Source organism: Pocillopora verrucosa, chromosome 7, assembly GCF_036669915.1.
Source record: "Pocillopora verrucosa isolate sample1 chromosome 7, ASM3666991v2, whole genome shotgun sequence".
Classification (NCBI taxonomy): Eukaryota; Metazoa; Cnidaria; class Anthozoa; order Scleractinia; family Pocilloporidae; genus Pocillopora; species Pocillopora verrucosa.
In genome coordinates this window covers 13,604,583-13,631,242 of record NC_089318.1, presented here as the reverse complement: position 1 = coordinate 13,631,242, position 26,660 = coordinate 13,604,583, and the positions used below count along the sequence as shown (strand labels likewise).

The 26,660-nt window shown below is 36.7% G+C and overlaps 1 protein-coding gene across 1 annotated transcript; it reads right to left on the bottom strand.

Annotated features, from left to right (window-relative positions):
* Nucleotides 1-14,169: 14,169 nt before the first annotated feature.
* On the bottom strand, nt 14,170-25,943 carry LOC131773627 (fibrillin-1-like). The gene is made up of 9 exons (XM_066169951.1): nt 25,914-25,943; nt 21,123-21,400; nt 20,685-20,799; nt 19,938-20,060; nt 19,414-19,536; nt 19,027-19,149; nt 17,495-17,525; nt 16,884-17,010; nt 14,170-15,492 (listed from the first exon to the last, which is right to left on the bottom strand). Exons 1-9 carry the CDS (start codon nt 25,939-25,941, stop codon nt 14,971-14,973), a joined length of 1,470 nt encoding a protein of 489 aa, XP_066026048.1. The 5' UTR covers nt 25,942-25,943; the 3' UTR covers nt 14,170-14,970.
* Nucleotides 25,944-26,660: the final 717 nt, after the last annotated feature.

Below are 26,660 nucleotides of genomic sequence, written 5' to 3'. Positions count from 1 at the left end.
TTCCATTGTCTTATCAAAAGTTTCTAGAAAGTTCGAAAAAAATATCAGACTTTGGGGCTCGTCAGCTGGTTGTCAATAACTTTACTTAAGATCATATGACATAATGAGAACAAGAACTCAGTAATTTTACAAAGGATCATACGATATGGCCAGAACGATAGGTGGCCGCTAGTATTTCACTGATGCTCACATCATCTACAATGAGATCACTCGCCTGTAGTACTTTCACTGAACTATTACAATTACTTATTTCCATTCTTTAAAAACACGTTTGCATTATTAATGCGTTGGATATTGTTCGTCGCCCTTCGAACAACCGAGTTCTGATTTATTGTTCGCATAACCATTACTATTTAAAAAATACTGGCTTTTCATAGTAAGCTGTAAGTTTGATTAACATTCAATATTTACAAAGTGTACTTGCATTCGATATTTACATTTGAGATTCAAACTCTTCATAAAACATTCAAATTCGAGATTTACAGTCAGGATTGTATGTGCAGCATTTGCATTGGAGACCTGCATTGAGAATTTTACCTTGACTTAAATTCGCGAGTGTTGTGAAGCATTAAAGAAGAGTCAAAGCAAGTCTTGTAAAAATTCTCTCAGTCTTTCCGAATTCCAGTTGAGGTATATCCCTGGTATATGCATATGGAAATTAGCGATGGATCTCTGCCCTTCAATACTCAAGGGGAGTATTACGATTTTAATGATCATGAGTTTCTCCACATTACTAGTTCAGTCAAGCATTACAAAGTAAATCGCCCTAATGGAGTGATAACTTTACCTCCCAACTGAAATCTTGTCGCATCATTTATCATATCAGTTGTCAAGAAACAGAATTCTATTGCAATAATTCTCATAACGCATTCCTCTGCTTGAGGTTGCCCTCCCTGTTACAATTTATCTGAGTTTAGCACAGACGGGTTACGTAATTATTTAGGAATTTGGAAACACTAGTAATCACTCTAAGAAAAATAGCGGCATTCTAAGTATTAGAAAAGGTGTCGTGGGAACATGTAAGGCGCTTAAGACAACTGCATGAACTGCATTGGCCGCATGGATAAGAGTGTTCTACTTGCTGTACAACACTAGTTCCTACTATATGTTGTGTCTATTATTTGAGACGTTTTCCTGGGAAAATATGATTTTATGAATTCGTACCTATTAACAGATCGAAAACATGCAAGACCTCTTACAAACATTGCAAATCATTAGCGAATTTCTCTAGACGCGTTCAGTGCCCTTTATTCTGTTCATATCTTCCTTCCTTTAATTTGCTTTGCTTTAAAAAATGGATTCCATGTTGACGTGCATCTTTTCAATAACAAATCATAACATGCACTACACGAGATGCAGCTGAGTGAATCACTGATGTTTCATTAAATCTACTATTGAACGGACCCGCGGCGACATTGAATCTGTCTGTTCTATGTAATGAAGAAGCAAAAATGGTCGGTGGCGACGCTATCTATTCGTCTGTCTTCCAATTGATCACGAGTAAGAAGCAATCGAATACATTTTTTAAACTTCTTCAAGAATAGTGTTACTAAAAATATAGTCACCGTCTGCTTAATATCATGTTTGACCGAACCACTTACTAGGAACCAATACTTAAATGCAAAGAGACAAAGAGGCAAGATACGGTCTGTTTTCTATGAACAAGTTCCGTTATTTAAATGTGCCCAGAGTTGGAATATTGTTGGTGTATAACGATTTTGAAAGTGCTTTTAGAGGCCTTCAACATCCTTCAGGTTTCTCTGTGAACTTTGCTACTAAGGGGAAACTATGGTGCGAATTCCTGTCATCTGATAAGAACAGCGACCCCAGGGAATTCAGACAAGACAAAAGTTGCATTACTTTTACATTGCGGTAAGAATTGGTTTCTCTCTCGTTTGATATCAGCCGATATTTTGATGGAAAAATGCCATGTATAAAGCAAAATAGTTCAGGAGAAGTAAAATGATAGCCTCTCTGATGTGTAATTACATGATCATTTCTGCCAGCCATTTCCTTGCTTCTAGATAGAACTGTAGTCCAAGTATAATTTTTTTCCCGTTTTTTTCCTCTTATTCATAATCCGTTTGCAATTTTAATTGATCATTTATTTATCTATTTATCTAATGCCCAGCTTACGATTTATTCACTTATTTTTCTTATTTACCCTCGTCAACTGTGGCTAATCTGTTCAGAAATAGGGCTTTTTGAAACTAATACGCCCTGCATTACTGTGTCACTGGAACAATATGGGTGTTCCCTTAAATAAACGTACTTCGCACGGTTTATGGAGTTCATTGTGTTATACTTTCGATGATTCTTTAATTTTTTATCTCTGTTTCCCGAGAACACTTCAGCTGAAAATCATTGCAAGAACAATGACCCTTATCAAACTGATGGTGCCCACACAGCTAACCGTTCCCTGCATCCTGCTGCATTTGCGGGTTTGAGGTACTCAACCAGTAATCATGAAACCTTTTTGTCGATTTCTTGAGACCTTCAATTCAGCAACAAAAATAAAAGGACTTAAGGACAAGGGCTCCTTTAGAGGTGTTTCTGTTTCACTTACACTGTCACTCTGACCAAGTAAAAATAAACAAAAAAATTAACTCATTGAAATAGATATTGAAAGGTACACTTGTAGATATATTGCGGGCTGCAGGCTGACTCACGAATTCCTCTCTCTGTTGTTGTTGCTGTTGTTTTTGCTTTAATTCGTTTCATTGCTTATTCTGTTCTCATCGGTTTTTTTGTTTGTTTTTTTTTATTCTTGCTTGGTTTTTTGCCTGTTTTGCGTTTTCAGATATTGATGAGTGTCGAAAGTTCGCACAACTGCAGTCCTAATGCCTTTTGCAACAAAACCAAGGAGTCGCACAACTGTACATGCAAACCCCGATATATTGGGAATGGGCGAGAATGCAAAGGTAATCGTGACTTCGCGCAAAATTAAGAAGAGAGGGTCTTCTACAGAGGTAATGACTCCATAAGAGGCAATCAAATTAATTCGAACTACTTTGAGATAAAAGTAAATGACAAACAAGCAAACTGTTCTCGAATAACAGCATCACTACTTTAGTGGATTGGAAATAAACGAATAAATGAAAGCGGACAAATTTCGCGAAAATAAATCATTTAAAAAACCTGAATACACGAAGAATACTATGACTAACAAGGCGACTCCTTTACCAAACCTTCATGGAAGGGCTCGAAACATGCAGCCACGCCTTTCAAAATAAAGTAAAAAAGAAATCGTTCCAGGCTGGAAACCGAAGTCTAAAACTGCGATATTGCAAAGAAAATGTGAAAACAAAAGATTAAGATTTTATAGAAAGGAACCCAACTTTTGCTCCTCTAAATCGAATGTATCGAATGTATCTTCAGGGGTTACATCGTATAACAAAATCCATGAAAATGGCACGTAAGTAAAAACGGTTAATCAGATTAAGTCATTACCTTAATTCAAATATTGTCACTCTTTTGCGATTGGTTGTAAGCCATTAGGCGATGGAATAAGCTCAAATGTATTAGCATTTTGCGCAAGCGTCATGCTGCGTATGTTGCGTAGCGACAAGCTGTCTTTCTGACGCGTGAACTAGGTGTAAATTGCTTGATGTATTGAACATTCTTGGAGAAATAATCAGATGACTTGTTTTTTACCACAGGCAACCTTTCGTTATAGTTCCCCTTGCTGGAGTGATTATGAGGAATTCAACCAAGTAGGAGGTAAGAGTGGTTTTGACGAGCAGGAATCAAAGCTACCTACCTACTGGCCATTCCTTTGGGTCGTCAAACATGGAAGTTACGGATTGGTTCAAGGGCCTCTTTGCAACTCAACTGCAGCAATGAAGGGTTTAATGCAGGTGGTGGCATTGCCAAATATTCCAAAGCAAGGATTGGTACTGTTGGCAACTTTGAAAACGAATGCTACTCATGCAACTCAAGTATTGGATTTGCTTCGGAAGGTAGACCTGATGACTCGAAAACTTGTGGAAACGAGGCGAATCCGAGGGGTCCAGATAATGGAGAGAAGCATATCAAAGCCATGGGATATATCTTTGTGCAGTGAACAAAAAAAAAATGATTTAACAGATAATAATAAGTTTAACCCATGTAATTTTTGAGGAATACGTGGCACGTACGTGACATCTATTTTTAATGATCCGGGTACTATTAGTCTTTATCGTACGCTGTCGCATTACGTTTTCTTGTTAGTTAACCTTTTATAATTAATCGTCGGTTTAATTCTGTTTTTGATCAATTAATATTTTATTGTAAAGACACAATTATTTACTATATTTAGGCTCTTAAAATTTTCATTCCATCTGTAATAGACGTGTATGCCTGAGTCACTTTAGTTTCTCTGGAAAGATATGTAATTGCAATCAAGTGGGTTTTTGAAAATAAACCAGTGCTGTCTGAGCACAGGCGCTCCAAGCTCCAGCTGTGAAATGATCATCATTCGAAATAAGAGTCATGGCGAAATTATAAGAGTTTTTATGGGGATACTTACAACCGCTCTTAGGAATAAAAAATACAGTCAAATTTTCAATGAAAATACCTCACCTTACTTTTACAGTGCATCGCTTGCTATTTGACCACTTACTATGTTGAGAAGAACCCATTTTAGCGAGTTATCTAATTCTAGGTTTACTACGTACATAAGAAAAGCCCAAGGCTGCACACTCCATTTTGTTAAAAGCCAAAATTGGCATCCAGCAAAAATTTTTCATTATAGGTATTTTTTTGACTTATTTAAACGTTAAAAATGAATGGAAATAGTATATTATCATAAGTCAGTCAGTAAAAACTATAATAAGCCAGTTGATCATTTCTTGTTCCCTTTGACCGTCTTATTTCAACACGTTGGACACCTCCTTTTCCTTAGAGGTGACTAAAAGTGTCAACATGTAGTACTTTTCATCCTCCGCACTGAATTTGTAATCAGGAAACTTATACGAATAGCTCTCTTGAAGGCTGTACCTTAGTACGCCCTTTCTTCTCCAAATTTTCTGTTTATTCTGCTGTTTAGTAACAGTCTTCGAGGACTATTTTCTCTCAGGATATCTCCTCAACTATGATTATAATTCTGTTAGTAAGTTCATTATAGTTTTTTTTTTTTATCACCAATCTTGTTTTTGTTTTGCCCGACCTTGACCGTAAGACTGAGAAATTTTAGGTAGAAAGTCATTTTGTAAAGTGTGAACATCTCAAAGGTACCTACTTAGTATGTGAACTCCGTTCTGCATGGCTTAACGTGATTCGTTAGCTACCTGTAAAAGGATGACGAAGGTTAGAGATTGACGGCTCAGTAAGCGTTACCTTTATAAGCGGTGAGCCAACTTTCCTAGAGAGATCAGAGCAAGTCCCAGGTAAAAAGCTGTATGCAAGAAAGAGAAGAATAAAGAAACCTTCAACTGAACAACGTGTGTTAGAAAATAACTTTACACTCCATTTCCACGAGAAGCGAAAAATTCAACCTCAAAATGACCGGGTGGCCGGAATCCATATCCAGCTACAGCTACAATCTTCTGGAAAAACAGCGGCTTATATCAAGTAAGTTGGCCGGTTTCAACCCAAGCACGACAACTATCAACAGCGATTCAAGTCATGCTTTACAGGAGATTGTTATCAACAGCTTAGCCCCGCCAAGGAACACAGCTCGTACGAGTAACCGTGACGGCAGTGCTAGTCGTTCTGTTTACTTGATGGAAGGGGCAGTTGGCGGAATGTTTACTCGAATAACTTTAGTAATTGTCCAATAAATATTTCCATAAACTTTTCGTTGACACCAACAAGCGACTCTCTGAAAGAAAAACAGTTAAAATGGTGACTTTTGAGCTTTTCCGAGCTATTTTTCGTAAGAGTTTACTGAGAAATTCCAGGCCAAATCATTATATTTTGAATACAATTTTTTATAACCGTAAAGTACTAACCAGTTTTCTTTTTAGATCTTGTTTAAATACCGGAACGCTTGAAATTTTCCTTTCGCTTGACCATTTCAGTCATTGATTGTAGGTGCTATATTTTGCCAACTTGTATGATGGCAGGCAAATCCAATATATTCATTGAATGAAATAATTTTTCTATAAAATACTTTTTGTCTTAAATAACTCTGTATTTTGTACTTTCAGTTTTTTTGCTGAAGATTGTAAAATGTGAGGCATCGCTTTCTCCACGAGGTTCAAGAGGTTGAAATAAAAGTGGTTTTATTTCTAAAATATCTTCTTCCCATTCACTAGATCTTGGAACCTGACTTTGAAAGGGTTTCCACTGTTTGCGCTCTGGCGCGGTTCAGAAAAATGCAAAACGTTTGGTTTCGCCCGGTGATTTGGTGGCTTTAGCTATGCGATTCAAGAGAAATTCACTGCCTGACGAGTGAATTCCATGTTGAATCTCACTTGAAGAGCCGATATCGGTTTTTCACGTGTAATTTAACGTGGAATTCACTCGTCAGGCAGTGAATTTTTCTATAGAATTACATGTTGACAGATGTGAGTGATTTTCGGTCCATTACAGTGCCACAGATACAAAGGGCGTTTGAAATAAAACGGCAATTCCAATAATAGTTTCTTCTTAAAATGATATGACTTACAAAAATAACTTGGACATTTGAAACTTACTGTGATTAAGAACCGATGGGACAGTAAGCTAAGAAATTCGTTGAGCTAACTCACCTCGTAATGAGCAGATGTTTGTAGATGACTTGCTGAATACATTTATTGGAAATTTAACCGAACTTATGATAACTACTGTTTATCAAACTGATTATTTTGATATTTTGACAAGCTAGCCGCTGGAGCAATATAAAGGGGTCTTCCCAAGACTTCGCCTCTTCAAAACTGTCATCAATGAACTGACAGATATCATTTACTTACAGTACCATAAAATGGATTTATTGCTAATAAAAGGGCGCCGGTGTGAATAATATGGCAATTGCGTCAACTGATGGGTTTCTTTTGTCTCTATTTGAAAAGCAGGGGTTTAAATTTTTCCGTGAGCGGCTGCTGATAATGTGACATGCAGCTGTGCCCTGAGAAGTGGCGAAACCCAAGTGCTTCTAAGCTAAACAAGGGGCAGTAGGAGATAATCGGTGGTAGACTACGGTATTTGGCTTTTAATGAAATCCTTGGGAAAGTCGCAGCTTCTTTACCTCGACCCCTTGCCTCGAAATTTGACTTTATCTGTAGTGCATTATTATTACGTGACAGGATTAGTATGAGAAAGCACCTGCATTTAGTCTCTTTTTCCTGCCTATGGATTGAAAGTAGACTTGTGAAAGCCCGAATGAACTGAATCGACTTAAATTGACAAGAGAGGTATGTGCATGACTAAACAGAGATCAGCTATCATCTAAATCTGCTTTACGAAAAATATTCAGAAATATGTTGCCATTAGGAGACAATAAAACGAAACAAAAAAAAAAAAAAAAAAAAAAAAAAAAAAAGGATCACCAAAATTCACAAATTTTGGGTACAGTAAACCTATACTAAAAGATTCTCTTGCCCTTACTAGATAAATGAAAATAAGGTTTCTCATTCCACAAGAAATGAAGTTGGATCTACAGATTACGGGTCGAAAAGAAAAGAAAAATTGATTGGAAGAGCTGCGTTCTAGCTAAAAAATAGGCACCATTTGATTGGTTAATATGTTTGTAAATAGGTAAATGGGTATTTCCGCGAAGACTTAATCTCTCGCGAGAAACAAAAAATTTTTCGAGTGCGAAGCTCGAGAAAAACTGTGAGCTTATCGTTTACTACATGCGCAGTTTTAGCAGTCACGTGACACGTTAAGAAAAAACGAACCTGCGCAAAAATATGCCATGGATTATAATGCAGTTAAACCAAACCCTTTTTTATATCTTTTTGAAAGTTATTATATAAAATATTTTTTACAGACACCATGCTCAAGCTTTCCTCGCCTAAATAATGCAACATGCATTCCAAGGTAAGACCTGTACATGTGGGAATGCGTTCCTGGTTACGATGGAAAGTACTGTGAAACAGGTATTAAATAAAGTATATCACCTTCTGTGTTTTGGTGCTTTTCGAAAAAAGAGTTCATATTTTTTCATGTTCTAATATAATATTGTGAACCTCAATCCTTACGTGTAGATTGACAAATTCGTCAGTAATTCCTTCCTAAATGAAGTGACGTGAATTGGTTAGACTCAATGCCTTTGTCTCTAACTTTGGATAAATTAGAGTGCAATGCGAAACGAAAAAGCGTTCTTTTTATTTGTGTTTCCATCTTTCTAAATTTTCCACAAAACATACTCTATATGCTATTTAGTTAAAAAAGAATTGATGTTACATTTTTCAAAAAGTTTGAAAAGAGCTTGAGATTTTGTATCCATTGTTACTTTCAGCTCTAATGAGATTATGCAAGGAATTTTCTGATGTGAAAATGTAAGTGATTGTCATTGTCAACGTTGTTGTTATGGTTACCAGTTTCGGTATCTTCAGCATCATCGTCATCATCATCATCATCATCGTCGTCGTCGTCATCGTTGTCATTATTGAGTTGTTTTTCATGTTTTTTTAGCTATAAGTTTGAAATGCACAAACGTATTTTTTCAGAGCATACCGTGATTAAAATAGTCTGTAATTTTTTTTAAAAATTAGCTCGATTTCATGTAAATATAATATGACTGGTACATTTGCGAAAGAACGAATGAGGCAAAGCTTTTCCTTGGCTCCAAACTAGTCTCTGTCCACTGAGATTTTTGATGTGGAGATAGAGCATGGACTATAAAATAAAATTTTGTACACTGATACGCTTAAGCAAAAGGAGATATTATGATACGTTTTTCGAAAACAAATGGTCAACATGAAAAAATCCTGGCAAGGAATTAACGTACTTTTCCATCGACGGAAAAAAAAAACTTTGAAGTCATATCTGCAGTAAAGGATTTTAATAATCGCAACAAGTTGTTAGGGAAGGTTCGCGGATACCTAACATCATTTATAAACACTTTGCAACAGTCGGAAACAGACTTGCTAATAACCTTCTTATTCCCCAAAAACATCATCTAAACCATATTGATGAGTGCAAATCTTCAATTTCATCCTTCCTTTTTTCAACCTGTTTTACCCGAAGAGTTACTGTCAGAAATGTTACTTGTACAGAATGATAAATCGTATGTTTTATACTCCTCACCCACCAAACTACTCAAATGTTCAAGTGCCTTCATAGCTCCTGTTCTTTCATAGATACTTAATACATCTATCAGATTAGGAACTTATCCATCAAAGCTCAGAATTGCTAAAATTACACCAGTACTTAAGAGCGACGATGATACTGACGTAAACAACGACAGACCTATATCTTTACTTTCAAATTTTAATAGAGTATTCGAGAAAATAATTTACAACAGATTAAAGAGCTATATAAAGAAAGTCGAACTTTTGTATTCCTCACAATACGGCTTTCGTAAGAAGCATCCAACCAAACACGCAAAAGTGGACTATGTTAATGATATACAGACAAACATGAATCAACAATTGCTTTCTTTTGGAATATTCATTGATCTTAAAAAAGCCTTCGACACCGTCGATCACAACAATTTACTTGATAAGCTCAATCACTATGGCTTTCCCGGATTAATTAACGATTGGTTTTCCTCATATCTCAAAAATCGCGTGCAAACAACGTAAGCAGGCCATCATATATCAGACAAAGCTGTCGTTAGATGTGGTGTTCCTCAAGGATCAATTTTTGGACCATTGCTTTTCTTGCTATATGTCAAGGATATCCACAGATGCTTAATTAAATTTAGGTTTTACTTCTTTGCAGACGACACTAACATTTCGTATACGGACAAATTTCTAAAAAGATCTTAAGACAATAGTCAACAACAAGCTACAAAACCTTTATGACTGGTTCACAGCCAACGAGCTAACTCTTAACATTAAAAAATCCAACCACCTAATTGTTCATCCCTACCAAAAGCGACTTCCTTACCAACCAAAACTTTGCATGTTTGTTAATGAAAAGAATAAATATGTTCATCGCGAGTCTGAAGTTTACGTAAAATACCTGAGCGTTCCTATTGATCAGAATCTCTCTTGGAAATACCACATTGATTCTGTTGTTACAAAAAGAATTAAAATGTTGGGCTAGTTGCAAAGCTATGCCACTTTGTACCTCGACCAATACTACTGAATATCTATAAGTCACTAATTCATCCTTATTTAACCTATGGTCTGCCTGGGGTTAGGCGTAAAAGACTTATCTTAACAAAATTCTAATTCTTCAGAAAACAGCCGTTTGTTTGCTGTACTTCGCAGACTGGCATGACCATGCAATTCCATTATTTCTCGAAGCTAACGTGCTTCCAATAACTTTTCTTTATTATGATTCCGTAGCGACCTTAACGCAAGATATCAGTAATGATAAAGCTCCAGCAAACATGTTAAATTTATTTCAGCTACCAATGATAAGCTACCAAGGTAACTAACGGATCTTCCAAAGAAAGGTTTTTAAAAGAGTTTTCCGCAAATTGCTATTTGATATCTAAGAAAAAGAGTATAACTATATTCAAATCCCCATAATTATTAAAAAAGTAGGTACATAGATACACTTGTTAAGGGTTTAAATGTCTGCTTTTCTTTTTCTGTGTTATCATTTAAGAGTCAGTGACTCCTTTTCTTTAGATATTAGATAATTTTTGTCATTCATGTATTTTTCTTGCCCCGCCACGATTAGCTTTCCAGCTATTTGCAGGCAAACTATCTCATTTTTCTTTTTCGTACAAAGAACAAAGAATAAATGTCAGAAATAAATGTCAGTAACCGAACGCCGGTTATGAAGATTGACGATACTTTCCAGCCATAGATTAGGATTTGTGTTAAAAACAATTAACGACTGATTGTTCGACTGAAATATCTGACATTATCAAATAGTGTCCGAAGAGATAGAAGTAGGAGAAATGGAGGTTTGGTCTGTTCCTTCGCGCATTTTTCACCTACCTTTCCGGAGGAAATTGGAAAGGGATAGTCTTTCATACGACCTTATTACTTTATGATCCAGATGAGGAACATTTCTGCAAATTTATTTTGAAACAACATGTAATGTGTGAACTAGTTTTCGAATTATTTGACTTAATTGTCGTTGTATTTTTTTATTTTGATTGAAATGTGTTTGGAATAAGTGAACGCATGCATCCCATTTCTGATTCAGAAAACCTTTCGTATGATAAACTTTACTGGAGTGGTTATAGAGAATCCAACCTTCCTGGGAATAACCTGGGTTTGGCGAACAGGAACCAAAGCTACCTACCTACTGGAACACATCCTTCTTTAAGATCTGTCCTGGTATAAAAATAGAGCAGCAGCTCAGGTTCATTGTCATCAACAAGCAAGCTGACTCTATGTACTCATTGATCGCTGACGGGAAATATCGCAACACATCTCTGGGACATGCGTGGCTCGGTGCGGATGGCTCCAACGTAACAGGGAAGGGTTCAATGCTGTTTGTGAAAGCGGGGCATCTTCAGCCAGAATTTTATTTGTCAGTAACGACGCAAACGACTGCTATGCGTGTGACTCAAGAATTGGATTTGGTACAGCAGGATACCCTGATGATCTGAACGCATTTGGCAACGCGGCAAAGTGGGATGCAGATAATGGAGACAAATTCATCAAAGTTATATGATACATCTTAGTGCAATGAAACCAAATCATGGAAGAAATACAACCAAAAGTTCATCAATAAGATAGGAGTGAGACACGGTGTAGACGATTGTCATTCCCGCTCGTTTCACTATGACTTACATATATTCTTAACCGTTTACTTCTAACGGAGTTGTTGGGTTGCGTTACAACATTTTAAGGGTCAGCCTTTACTTAGGTTGGGAGGAGGGGGGGACGCACGTGGAGTCAAGGGTATTTTCAGTATTATAATCCAGATATCATTGCGTTTCATTTTGAATATTCTCGCTTTTACCCTGTACTTACCCTAATGAACATTCGATTTGGTATGGAACATATCTCGCCTCGACAATGAAAGAAAAAAAAAAAGAAGCAAAACAAGAAAGACTTAAGCCAACATGAGCTAAGAAATATAACCGAAGATCAAAATCAGCTAAAATTGGAATTTTAGGAATAAAAAGTTTGAAGGAACTTCTTGGAAAATAGATTGAAAAAATTAAAGTTCAAGGTTTGATGGAAAATGAGAACCCGTTTGCACTTAGGCCCCTCTTAACTTGTATTCACTTTTATCGCCAGATAAAGATCTAAAGATAAGCACCAAGCTAGCTAAACGCCATTAGTGGGATAACTTTCCAAAGTTTCATGCAGGTGGTTTAAGGTAAATAGCCGGTACACGTGTTGCGGCATGGCTCTAGATTTGAGGAAAAATTATGAGCACATGAAACAAAGGATAGCTTTCACAACGAAAATCAAGATGTAATTTGTAAAACTTTAAAGTAAACGTATAGCTACATGGAATTGGATTTGAAGATCTATTGTGAACATTATAGCCTGGTTATAAGTGAGGGAATTCTAATGATGGGGAACACGAACGATGGCGATGTTAACAATCCGTGTTGTAAACATGTATTTTCTCCTAACCTAGGCGCTTTTATGATGTGGTCTACTTTAAAATTCTTTTCTATTTTGGGGAAAGCGGTCCATTTTTTTCCTCTGGGTTTTATCCCGTATTTATATATGCGACTAATACAGAAAATTGCACCGCCATAGCAATATTGGTTACATTACATTCCTGTCTGTGTTACTTTCTAGAGTAACAACCTGAAGAGTAATAGAATTCTTGAGTATAATATTCTCTAGGGTTTGTCACCTTACGGTGTAGCTAGAGAAAGAAAAAGTTAGCGTTTCTCGGTTGAAGCATCTCTTGGTTACACCACTCTTCGGCTAGCGATACGATTGCAGTGGACTGACACTTACACTTCAATAATTTTCAAGGAGTCTTAAACTTCACACTCCTTTTTTTAAGGTTGCTGAATTAAAGGTTTGATACGATTAACAAAAAAGCCTATTGATTACTTGTTTTGGCACCTCGCACCCTTGAATCCAGCAGCTTTTGCCAGAAAAGATGTTTTGATTTTCAGCATTGACGTTCTTGTGAAATAAAGCCAAAGATAACAACAATAAATTTAAGCATGAAATAAATTACTTCGTTACAGCCATTTTCATGTTCAATTCAAAAATTAAAAACAATAATCAAGTTCAATCATGAGCATCGTTTTTGGGTTTATGCTCAAACATGAAGCAACTTCCTTTTCATCGTTTTCTTTGGCACAATTATGTAGAAACAATAAAAAAATTGGAGGAAACCATAGAAGCAAAAGCAAAGCAACAACAACAACAGATATTTGCAATACAATGGGAGATTGTGAGTGTAAACCCTGTCAAAAAATTTTCTACATCAAAACGACATGTTCACAATCCTCAAGTTACGGAAAGGATATTTCCCTTTTCTATGCTTAATATATCGAGGAAGCGTTTTTGAAAAGATATCAAGAGTTATTTTTAGACGAGGCAAAAGATCATCAGAAAATTATGTCTAGGAGCATACCCTCAGATTATTTGTGGCATGAACTAAAAATAGCACTTTTTATCAATGTTTCATCTTTCTAGAACAACGGCAGACGTTCAAACGTCATGGGGCTCAGACATCCATTCTCCAAAATGCGAATTCATTGTATCTGTATTAACTCTCTTAGCGGTTCCATGGAGAAGCGCGAGGCTCACTTTCTTATGAGTTGTCTTTGGGCGGGCACTGTAGACAACATTTCTTCAGTTTACTTATTTACCTTTTGTTCCTTTTGAATGATGTCGATAAAAGAAAAGTAAGGGTTGAAAAAAAAAGAAATAAAAGATCTCCTTTCAGCTAGCGAACTCAACCGATTCGAAGGGCTCGGTGGAGGAGGAATCTTTCATCCATACTGGTCAATTGACTCTAATATACTACTCCGCCCATCGCATCTTTATTTGTGTCCATAATTTGATGAACTATAACTGACAGATTTTTGCGAAAAGTTGATGCTACCAGAATAAGTTCGAACGTTTGGCCTCGGTACAGGTAAGTCTGCGAAAAATAAAACTTCCCATGGCCTAGTTTGTCCAAGATCTTGAGGCTCCTAGTTTTAGGACTAATCACGGCGAAACAAAAGGACGATACTTCAGAGTTTAGACAAAGACCACATCAGAAACAAACTTTAATAAAATTAAACATTGACTACAATATTCCTATCTTACATCTTAGCCTATGGTAAGGCGACACTACTGCGTTGAATCAATCTCACCGAGAGAGAAAGCACAACATTTTAAATTGTAGGAGTAGTTTCAATTTTAAACATTTTCAGCAAATTACGCAAACAACAGGCACTACATGTATTAAAACATCAACTGTAACCGATAGAACTAGAGTCTATTTCATTTCCTCCACTATTTTACCAGCGCCAAAAGGACACAAGATGAATCAGTTCAGCATTCGAAAACGTGGCATTTAAATGTACCATGCTCTGATTGCAAGGGACTGTAACAGCTAGAAAATTCTGATTTCGATGATCGATTAATGCCGATAATTGTTCGAATCTTTTTAGTCATTTCAAGTCTAAAGCAATGAAGTTCTAGGGAGACCGGCCAGGAATGATGGCGTTCGAGTGACCTAACACTGCTGTATCTATTGCATAAAAGCCAAGTGGCAATTAAGCAAAATTCATTGACAAATATGCTTTTTTGGGCAAATATTTTACAAATTTGATTAATGAAGCTGACGTGACTAACATTTTAGGAGAAAACGTTTTAAATATGCCTGTATGCTGAAGTCTAAGAAATTTAAGGATTTGGAGATATCTACATTTCTCTTAAGTAATGTAAAGGCGTAGTTACTGTATATTGAGCGCTTTTTGGCGACTGTTTGTCTGACTTTTTTTTCGGACTGAATAGGATGTCATCAAGGTAAACCAAACGTGATTTACGGACTTTATTAGTACGTCAAAATTTGGTTTTATTGCACCAATATGTACCCCATGGCTTTGATACTCTTTTGTCCATTATCTAAACCAATATGGCGTGCCTCGTTTCCGCAAGACTCTACGTTATTATGTTGACTTCCTGTACCAAATCCAATCAAAGAGTTACACGAATAGCAGTCGTTCTGGTCATTGCTAATGATACCAATTCTGACTTTAGAACGATCTCTCCGACCACTAAAGACATTGAATCCTTCCCTGTTACAATTGTGCTGTAAAGAGGCGTTGCTGCCAATCAACGCTTTCCACTCGTCACGACCCAGTGAGGTGTTGCGGTATTGGTCATCAGCGATTAGTGAGTGCAGAGAGTCAGCCAGCCTATTGATGACAATGAACTTGTGGTGTTTGTTGATCTTCATTCCAAGACAGATCTTAGAGAAGGAGGTGTTCCAGTAGGTAGGTAGCTTTGATTCTTGTTCGTCAAACCCAGTCTCTCCGCCGAAGAGGTTGACTTTATCGTGATTTTTCCAATAATGCGCGTCATAATGGAAGGTGGTCTGAAATAGAGGAGCAATTAATTTTTGTATTTCCTCCAAATTGATGGATATTTGCTGTCGACATCCTGTCGTATATCTGTATTTATTGATTTCGTACTGATTTGTTTTACCGTTGAATTGACCTCAGCGTTTACGACACCGTGTCGTGAAGACTAACGTCAATCTTTTTTCCAACTCGGACTCAGTGCACGAGTCTTGCTGTGTTTTCATTCGCACACCAATCAAAACTCATTGAAACAATAATCGTTTGTGAAGTGAATGAAGGATGATAGACTGGTAGGAGGATAAATTCTTAAAAGAATTTCGGATCTCTTTGTGTATGTATGTATGTATGTATGTATATATATATATATGTATATATATATATACATATATATATACATACATATATATATATTTATATATATATAAAGAAACTGTAAACTTCCGTGTCGAATGAAGATACTAAAACCAATGATAAGCATATTGATGCATGTGCTGCGGGATTGAACCCTCAGTTCACATCTCTCCGTTTTACATGAGAAATGTCATGGTCATGAGAAAGAACAAAGAGAGATTTTTTATTTCGAAATATAAACCAGTTCTTAATGACTTGAAATTACGCTAATTGCTCGCGCGCGCTTCGAATTATAATAGCCATTATATTGTTAATGTGATTACAATTAGATCAGTGACGTAACAAGTCAATAAACACATTTTGCTATGCTTGAAGAGCCGCAACAGCGGTGAAACGCGTAGCGCAAAAGCAAAGTAAAAGTTAAAAGAAGACTTTTGTTTTTCATTGATTTTAGTATATATATATATATATATATATATATATATATGTATATATATACACATATTGGTGTTTCATTGTGTCACGATAAAAATAACCTCCCTTAAGACTCTGTAATATCCCTATGATCCATAGTCCCTCCTCATTAGCAAGTTTATTGGCACTAAATGTTCTATAGTCTTCCAAGAATCCTCATTTACTTATCCCCCTCCCCCTCGCTGTTCAGGGGGATGAGCAATGACAACTCTTTAAATCAGGGTGATATCTACAAATTCCTTAAATAGTCTGAAACTTTAACTCAGATAAAATATGTTCTTTGTTCTAAACAGTTTTTAACCGAAATATGATCTCAATGGTTTGTATTTCTAAACTAGCTATTATATGATACTAGAGACAAATATGTAAGGGTATATTTACACATTCTTTTTCATTCTTTTTCAATAGTCACTACACAAAAAGTCTTGAAATTTACGTTGAACGAAGTCTTTTCTTCATGTATTACCTTCTCGATGAAAAACAAAAGGCATACATAAGTAACATGCACGTTTTTAACTCGCAACGTTTTGAAAGAGAGCGGGTTTATACACGAGATGAATTATTTAACAAAAGTATGCACCTTTCTGCCGTCAATCTTCATGACTGGCGTCCATCCTCCATCTCCACACCCAAAATTTCCCATGTGACAGAAAACGGACAATGGTTGGGAGTCAACAAGAAGGGTAACCACACCACTCACATTGGATCTTTTGGATCCAAATAAAAAAAAAAGAAATAAACTTTTAAAGAAAACAGTGATGGTGACGTAAAACTTGAGCTTATAAAAATGATTATCATAGCTACAATGGTGGCAATGATAATAATAATAAAGGGAAAGAAACTAGGTGATGATAGTAATGAATCAACAAGTAAGCAATTGAAAAGTTGATCCTTCAGAAGTTAACAACTATGGAATATAAACAACAGCCATCATAGCAACTATTCTTGGTTTTTGTCTTAGAATTAAACAGGTGTCCGAGTGCAAAGGATATTTTTTCACTTCATCTGTGACGACAGTAATGAAATCCACTGAAATGAATCAAGGTTTGAAAGAGGACTTTCTTTGCATATGGAATGTGGAAAATTTGGAAATTTGGGTACATTTAATGCCGTGATGGGCTTTAAATAATTGCGGGCAAGCGGGATATTTGATGTACTATGAAAATAATATCGAGAATCAGTTGTACTTACATGTCATAAATTTCTTTACACGAGGAAGCTCCTGGAAGAAGTTAAAAAATGCCTTTTATCAGAAGAAATTTTGAATTTGTGTTAGCTACATCTTAATCCATTAGTGGGATTAGTAGTAACTATATTGACTGCAATCTGACTGATTGGCTGAAGACTTTTATTACATTCCAAGCTCTGTTTTTTGGCTAAAAGAGTTCTCAGTTTTCATTTACTTTGTTTGGCAGCATGTATGTTTTCTTCAAATACATCAATGATAACAAACAGCGCCGGAAGAGGATCGATTGTTGTTATCTTAAAAAGGTAATAGATATTTTTATCCAGTATTCAAAGTTTCTACCTTATTAAAGGCTTACCAAGTTTATTACCAGTTGTGTTTTAAAAATAATTCATTCGAAAAATATCAAAGACCCATGATTGGGCATTTAGTTTCAAATCTGGCTGATAATATTAACAGTATAAGCCGCAGCAAATGCCAGCTCGTATTTTGTGATTTTAGAAGAAGATAAATTTCAAACGCTTAAGAATCATCGATGGATTTGTTTCAGAGGCACTTGCCAATTAAAAAAAAAGGAGATGAAGAAAAGCTTTAAGCTAATAAGCAATTACTAGATGAGGTTGAGTAAGATATCTTAAATTATCAAAACTGAGATCTGAGTTGTCTTCTGAAGCCAAAGGATGAGGGAAATCACACAGACACAAAGACAAGGTTTAATGAATAGCAATTTCATGCAAACTCGAATTCAATAATTTTCTCATTACATAGATTTTTCAAAAACCTGAGTTAGCAAACGTTTTTAAACACTACACGGAAGAGGAAATTAGAAACTAAAAGAATTTTGAACTAGAAATGATAACTGCAATGTCTGCCGTGGATATTGGGTTATCGTGTCAAGTGCACACGCCATTGTATACCGACTGAATGCTCTCAACCAATCATATTTTTCTTTGATTAAAGGGAAATGTTAATTTATTTTATCTATATTTAATTAATCATTTGGAAACTATATTGATTGCAGTGTGACTAATTGACCGAAGAATTTATCATTTGCCAAGCTTTTCCAAGCTCTGCTTTGTAGCTGAAAACAGTTCTCAGTTTTCTTTCACTTTGTTTGGCAGCACGTATGTTTTCTTTATAGAACAATAAACAATGGGGCTTAGAGATTAAGTAGAATTTGACTCGAAATGATAACTGCAATATCCGCTGCGGACATTGTGTTATCATGTCAACTGTACACGCTGTTCTATATTGATTAAATGCCCCCAACCAATCAGATTTTTGATAATAAATTTAATGTATAATATACTAATAGTGGTTTACTTGCACCTCTGGTAGCCTTAAATAATATTATAATGGTAAAAAGATTCTTAAAATTGCGTTGCAATGTTTGCTTTGTAATACCTATTAGTTTCCATCTAGTGTATAGGGGAACCAATGCTCAATAGAAGAACAGTGCTATCGCGAATGTATAAAGATTCTTTTTTGACTTCTCATCAAACGAGTTTTTCTTCTATATTTTGACCCCAACGTTTACCTTTACATTCTCGTCCATTTCCAGTTAGTCCATGTTTACAGGTACAACTGTATGACCCTTTGGTGTTATTGCAAAATGCATGAGGACTGCAGGTGTGTAAAGTGCCAAGACACTCGTTGATATCTCCAAAATAAAACGATAAAAAGAATAGAAAAAATAGACATACAAATAGATGAACAATTTAAAAAATAGCAGCAGATATAATTGCAAGACGCTTTGTTGTTTATTCTGTGCTATTTGGTTTTTCAATCAGAAGGCAGAGGTTTTTGTTTTTGTTTTTTTTATGTCTATGGATGTAGTACTGCTGTATTGGTATTTCACTCTTTATCAGAAAGTTCGAAATTATAAAATACTCCTTTGCTCAATATTCTCAAAAATAACGCTCACCCTCGCATTCTCTTCCACTCCCAAGGAATCCAGGTTTACATGTACAGTTGTAAGACCCCTTGGTATTGTTGCAATAGGCATCAGGGCTGCAAGAGTGTGACCCTCCGACACACTCATCGATGTCTATAGATATATAGCCAACAAACAATTGACGAAAATATATAAATGACTGGAAGGTCAGCAACATTACTTGATATTCATATTTGATTTGTACAGCTTTAATGTTTGTTGTTGAGAACATCAAACAGGTTTCTGTAGCCATAGGACAGTCTGTACAACAACCAAGGATGAATGAAACTAAGAAAAAGTGATGAGTAGATTGATTTCATTTGGTGAAAAAACACTTTGATGATCAAGAAGAATTTTCATTGTGATTTCGTCCATATATTTCCCTGTCGCGTTCACTTTCACTTTACATTTTCGTGCTGAGAGAATCGAGATGTATGTTATCATCCCTTTTGTGGATAATTTGCAAATGTAACTTTTTTTTTCCTCACATAACTGCTAATGAATGCAACGCCTACCTTTACATTCTCGTCCATTTCCCGTGAATCCATGTTTGCATGTGCAATTGCATGAACCTTTGGTATCGGTGCAGAACGCATCAGAGCTGAATTTTTGTAGCCCGCGAACACATTCGTTGACGTCTGAATTAAAAAAAACAACAAATAAATGAAAACAAAATTATCGTACCAAAAAAAACTAAAGCATCAACAACTTTAAAAACAACAATCATTGGGTAGGCCTCCTTCACATATTGTTCTTAATGTGCTAAGCGTTGTTTCCGTCTACTTATGACCACAACACGTCATTTTTGGTTTGCATCGAGTGAAAAAATGTACTGAAAATGAATCGACTAACAGCCACCTTGTCAGTCTCATGTAGTAGTGATGAGCTGCGAAGCAGTTATATCTTATATCCTATTCTTTTAATCCGGCTATAATTGCTTGTGGTTTATGTATTTTTCTATTGTTCCTTTCCCCTTTCAGTGCAGCTCAGAAGATATGTGAACACGAATATGGAGAAAGGAGATGACGAGAAAAAATGAAGAAAAACAAATATTTGCCATTGAGTTGTAGTGGTGAAGGAACCGCAATAAAGACCTCTTGTCCTTCGGTTTTTACTGACTAGTAAGAACGGTTTCAACCACATAAGGACAGAAAAAAGCTCTTTCATTCGTTGAGACCTAATTTACAAGTAGTGCGGTAAAGTTTTTCCTCGTTGTTGTTAAACTGAAGGTCTCAAAATATCAACGTAAAAGTTGTGTTTACCTCTTTCGCAAATCGGACCCTCAAATCCAGCGGTACACAGACACCGATAACCTTTCTTAGTAAATCCGCTTTGACAAGTAGCATTGTTCTTACAAGGATTTTGAACACAGTTGCTCTGACAGAAGAAACAAACCGTTGTCAATTTCATTGTCATTATCATCATTACAATCGTTTTCATCATCTAATAGTCAACTGCACCGCTACCATCATCAATATTTCCGTGGTTATTCTTGTCATCATAGTTGTCCTCCTATTTCTATGTTTCTCCAATAACTTTAAAATGCTTTGTCTTTGAGGAGATCTTGGTAAAAAGCACAGACACAATATTACTGCTAATGTCTTGAAATAGTGAAAACAACTCAAGTTCGTGATTATAAAGAGTTTAAAAAGAAAAACAAAATACACCAATCTGACTTTCAAATTTAAAGTAATATTTACCTCAGCTGCGTGATAAGAATACATTGCTTGTTCTATCAACTTTTCTTCGTGTCCTTCATGAGTAGCATTGTTCAGTTCACATCTATAGTTTCCATTTCCATCTGCCCGTGTATAAAGATTAATGCTGACGCAGTAGGGCTCCATGTAACACAAGTTTTCACAGAACCTAGAAACTGTTATTTCTACGGTGCGAATTGTGTGGTTTACGAGGCGTTTCCCCTTAAATGCCTTCTCAGGTCCAAACTCCAAATTACGACATTGGTCCGCGATGCAGACACCTTTGAAATGGAAATAATAATACATCAAATGCAACGTTATTGCTTATGCTGATATGTTGAGAATTACGGAAAACTTGGTAGGTGATATTTCACTATCAGTTGTGTTAGACTTGAATTTTTTCCTTCGTCTACTTTATTTCTATCTTGCAGAAAGTGTTACAAGAAAAGGGATATACAAACCCTCGGCCATGTTTCGGGTGTTATTATGAGAGTAGGTAAACACGTACACGGCAATTCTCTATTGTTCTTAATTAAATTGAAAATTATCTCATTCCTGTTTCGCTTCTTTTGAGGGCTTGTATTAAAGGCACGTATCTTCGGAAAGACGACAATCTCTGGACAGCTTGGGTCAGTGGAGGAATACGACTATGGGGGTTCAAATTCCTCGGCAGAAGTTCTGACATCGATTTTGTAATCGTCTGTGCTTCGCTTTGTAGAATTCTTACTTAATTACAGTATTGTGCAAAAGTAATGCAAACGGAATTCGGCGAATTTGGTTATTTGTTCTGACGATCTTTCGTCGAAAGTTCGAAGCCTGTTAGGCGATGTTTCGTTTGAGCGGAGAAAGCTTTTTCGTTGAATTTTCGCCACGACGCGAAAATTCTGCGCCGGAAAGTGTCTTTCGATCATTAGTGTTAGAAACTTCGCTTCAAACTGACAATAGCCTTCCACGAGTGATCAAGTTTGTATATTATGCAACAAAAAATATGTTTAAACGTATTTCCAACCTTTTGGACAGACAGAGACATTTAATAATTGAGACTAAACACAGTAGACAAAAGGACTAAACATCAAAAAGTTATCACGTCCGACAGACTCTGGGCTCGATCTGTGGATGACAACGAAATCGGGCAAATTGTACCGAGCGTTCGCGTCTTACGGTAATTCCGACCATGATACATGTACTTAGCTGAAATTATCTCCCTGACGAATCCAGATATTTTGCACATCAACTCCAGCTTCCTGATGTTTAAACAAGCCTAAGCCATGATGATTTTAGAGATATGAAATTCATATATTTGCACTGCGGTGAAGAAATGAAATTAGGAGATCCTCGCAGCTAGGAACACTACTGGAACGAGCAGTTGAAAATAGGAAGTAATTAGTGTTAACAACTGGGTTGAAAACGTAAATTAGCCACCATAAAGGGTAAAAAAGCCGACGTTTCGAGCGTTAGCCCTTTGTCAGAGCGATTAGAGGAATTGTGGGTTGTGTGTGGATTTATATGCAGAAAGTGAGGCTACGCCATTGGTGGGAATATGGTGACGAGAAAACAGGAATAAATTAGTTGAATGAAAAGCGCTCCTTGATTCCGTGGGGATTAAGGGTGCCGATTTGGAATATAAATTTTGTTCTAGTGTTTTACGGCTTTCCGAACTGCCTAGATGTAAGGAAAGGCCGCAAACTGCCATATGCTGTTTAGAATGATTAGGAAGATTAAAGTGTCTAGCAACTGGTTTGGATGCGTCCTTGTCATTTCTTTCCACATCGCGAAGGTGTTCTCGGAATCGGTCACCCAGTCGTCTTACTGTTTCGCCGATTATAACTTATTGCAATAAGTGCAAGTTATGCAGTAAATAACATTGGCGGAGGTTCACGTAAAGTGATCAATGATCTTAATGGATCTTTAGGTCCCGATATTTTCTCTACGTTGTGAATAAAAGGACAAGTTTTGCATCGTGAGCGAGCGCATTTAAAAGTTCCAGATTGGTCATTGGTTTGAAATGAACTCCTGACTAAAAAGTTGCTTATGTTTTTGTCACGTTTGAATGAAATAAGTGGGGGTTGCGAAAAGATAGTGCCAGTCTCTGAATCGTTTTGGAGTAATTTAAGATTTTTAAGAATGATAGATTTAACTGCGTGGTCGTGAAGGTGAAATGTAAGAGTAAATGGAATGCGGTCAGTGTTTTCCTTCTCGGCCGTTTGTAGTGCTGCCTGTCGATCGATTTGTTGGGCACGGTGGTAGCCCGCTTGAACGACAGAAACAGGATAGCCACGTTTATCGAAAAACTGGCACATTGCCTCTGATTTTTCGGAAAAATCATAGTCGTCACTGCATAAACGACGAAGTCTGAGAAACTGTGAAAAAGCTATGGAGTTCTTGACGTGTGATGGATGTAAGGATGAATACAACAAGTAACTATGTGAATCTGTAGGTTTGTAGTAAACACTAGTACATAAGCCGTTGCCTTCAATTGAAATTTTGATGTCTAGAAAAGCCAAAGAAGTGTCGGAAATTTCCCAGGTATATTTAAGAGCCGGATGAGAGGAGTTGACGGCGGTTATAAATTGAGTGAGGTCCTCTTTGGTAGAGGAGGTAGCGCCGATGCAATCGTCAATGTAGCGGCAGTAGAGTTCAGGTTTTTGGCCGTGGTATTGGCTAAAAAATTGATGTTCGATAAAAACTACAAGTAGATTGGCGTAGCTGGGTCCCATCTTCTTTTTCTCATTCGAATCAATATCGTCACAAAATTCAGTGCGCCCAAAATTATTTTTTCACGTAATATTATGAGAATCACAAGCAGAGCCATGTACCAAAAACGTAACAAACTCACCGAGGAAATTCTACATTGCCGCTCTGAACTTTCCAAAATCTGTCCAGCTGTTTTAGTACAATCCATTCGTGCCAAAATTTTACCCTTTATGGTGGCTAATTTATGTTTTCAACCCAGTTGTTAACACTAATTACCTCCTATTTTCAACTGCTCGTTTCAGTAGTGTTCCTAGCTAGCCTTTACACTGCGGTGAAGAAATGAAATCAAGAGATACTCGCAGCTACGAATACTACTGAAACGAGTAGTTGAAAATAGGACCTGAAACAAATCAGGCCTATACGGGATTTGAACCCATGACCTCTGCGATACCGGTGCAGCGCTGTACCAACTGAGCTAACAAGCCAACTGGGAGCTGAAATCTAAATCATCATTCATCGCCTGGATGGTTTATTTGGACCCAACACATTATCCAGCTTTCAGTTGGCTTGTTAGCTCAGTTGGTAGAGCGCTGCACCGGTATCGCAGAGGTCATGGGTTCAAATCCCGTTCGGGCCTGTATTTTTTTCAGGTCCTATTTTAACAACTCGTTTCAGTAGTGTTCTTAGCTGCGAGGATCTCTTAATTTCAAGCCTAAACCATCATATCCGATTCAGTGTTCGATCAGTTTACAACAACAAAAGTAAATCGGGATGAAGAGCAATTCCGACCAAGAGACATGTATTTGGTGGAAATAAACTCTCAAATGATTGGAATAGTTTTTAACATTAACTTTAGTACTCCGCTTTTCACCAGAGAGAGCAGAGAACGTGTTTAGAGTGTTTTCAAACGTCGGTCAATCGAGAAATGGGTTCCTTGTTTATTCGTTCTCAATACCTGTGCAAATAAACAGTACCTATATCGATGATTGCAGTATGCTTCCAGATATCGCAACACCTATGTTTGTTTGGAAATATTTATTCTTCTCAATTTATATATTAAAAAAAACACTAGCTTCAGAGAGCTACAGTGTTTTAGCATTTAAGCGTCCTTTGTTCGTTTTCATCCTACACAAGCAGACGTTAATAAAAGAGTGTGAAAAAAGGTGTGAAATATTTACATTTCCCAACAAAACACTGACTACTATTGAGTGAAAGCTGAAACAACTAGTATTTTGGTCACGTTGCCCTATTTTTTGCGTGTAAATTCTGGCACCTTTTGGCAATAATTCTTTTGCACTATTCCCACTTACACTGTTCGCTTCCATAGACAGCTTTTTTAGGTATTTCCGATTGAGGTAAATTTTGCCACGGAAACCGGTGAGACACAACTTTTTTCTAATGATGGCGCGAAAACGCTTACTAGTAACCCTTAGCGATTCAACGCTTTTAATGTTTCAGCTGGGTGGAGGCCTTGCTTGTGTGAGGGGATATGATTTTTGTTATAGACTAATGTCGAAACTTTTGGCTACGATGACTACGAAAAGTAGAGATACGTAATTGATCCCAAATGCATCGACACAATTAATACCCGACATGTTGCCATGGTTGTGTGTAAACGGAAATGGGTCGCGCGTAGACTGAAAATCGTAAGCGGGACAATTCTATGGGGAGTTGTACATGGATCAGTAACAAACCACAGAATCCAAACCAAATCTTTTTGAGAAGAATGAAACAATAGGCAACGATTTTCGTTACCCGAATAGTCCACACATAGAAGCTGAAATTTTTCGCCCGAAATTTCGAGTCAACCATTAACACACATCAAGGAATATGTCGCCGAAAGTTCGAGCGGTTCAAACACAACATGACATGCCTCGGACAACGAAAAATATCATATGTCTTCAAAGTACTAGCTGTACTGGTTCGATGACTGAATAGTTTTTTAAAACGACAATTCTACAGTTAATCTAGGTGGATAGTAAACGCCCTTTTTTTTTTGACTTCATGACGATTTCTTATAATTGAACGTTTCCTAAAAAAAACCCAATACTCAACCAAGGTAACATGAATTGGATGTAAGTCATACGGAGGAAACTACACCTTGTGATCTGACAGCCCTTTGTATCATAAAGCAGAGCTTGCCAATAAGAGAAGGGAGACAGAAAACCAGAACGCAGGTTTACAGAAAAAGGATTAGGAAAAAGTTCTGGGCCCATTAAACGTATGCTTAAGATAACAAATCTTTACTTGATATTGAATTATCATGACAGGGGAAGTTTGAAAACAATGGAAATAGGTTATCGGCGCGGTTAAAAACCAAGGGCAGTCAAATTATTTCGTATGCCACCTGTTCTGCCTTAGGTACTGACAGTACAAATGTATATTTGACCCGTCAAGATGTCATAATGAAGTTTTTGTCACCATCTTTTGTGGCTGCCCATGCTATCATGAAAAATTGATAAATAACCAGTTGTAAATTATGCAGGCATGTCACACGTCAGTAAATTCACCCCCACGACCAACCTTTCAAAATCAACACGGTCGTCTCATTTTAGAAAAGATAAATAAAAAATTGTTAACACACTGATATTTAAAACTGTTGGTCCTGAATTAAGGATAAATTGGACCTGAAATAATTTTTAGGTCACGCAACTTTCCTACATTTTATTATTCATAAACAAAATCGGGCAGACGTTTAGACCGGGTAAAGCTCGCAAAATTTCTGTGTCATAATGTCATTGCCCCTAAATTAGTTCGTCGTGGAAAATGTGTGCGTTAAAGAAATGCGAGATAGATGTAAATCTACGTTTGTGACAATGAAGAATTCATTTGCTGGTTTCCTAGGTT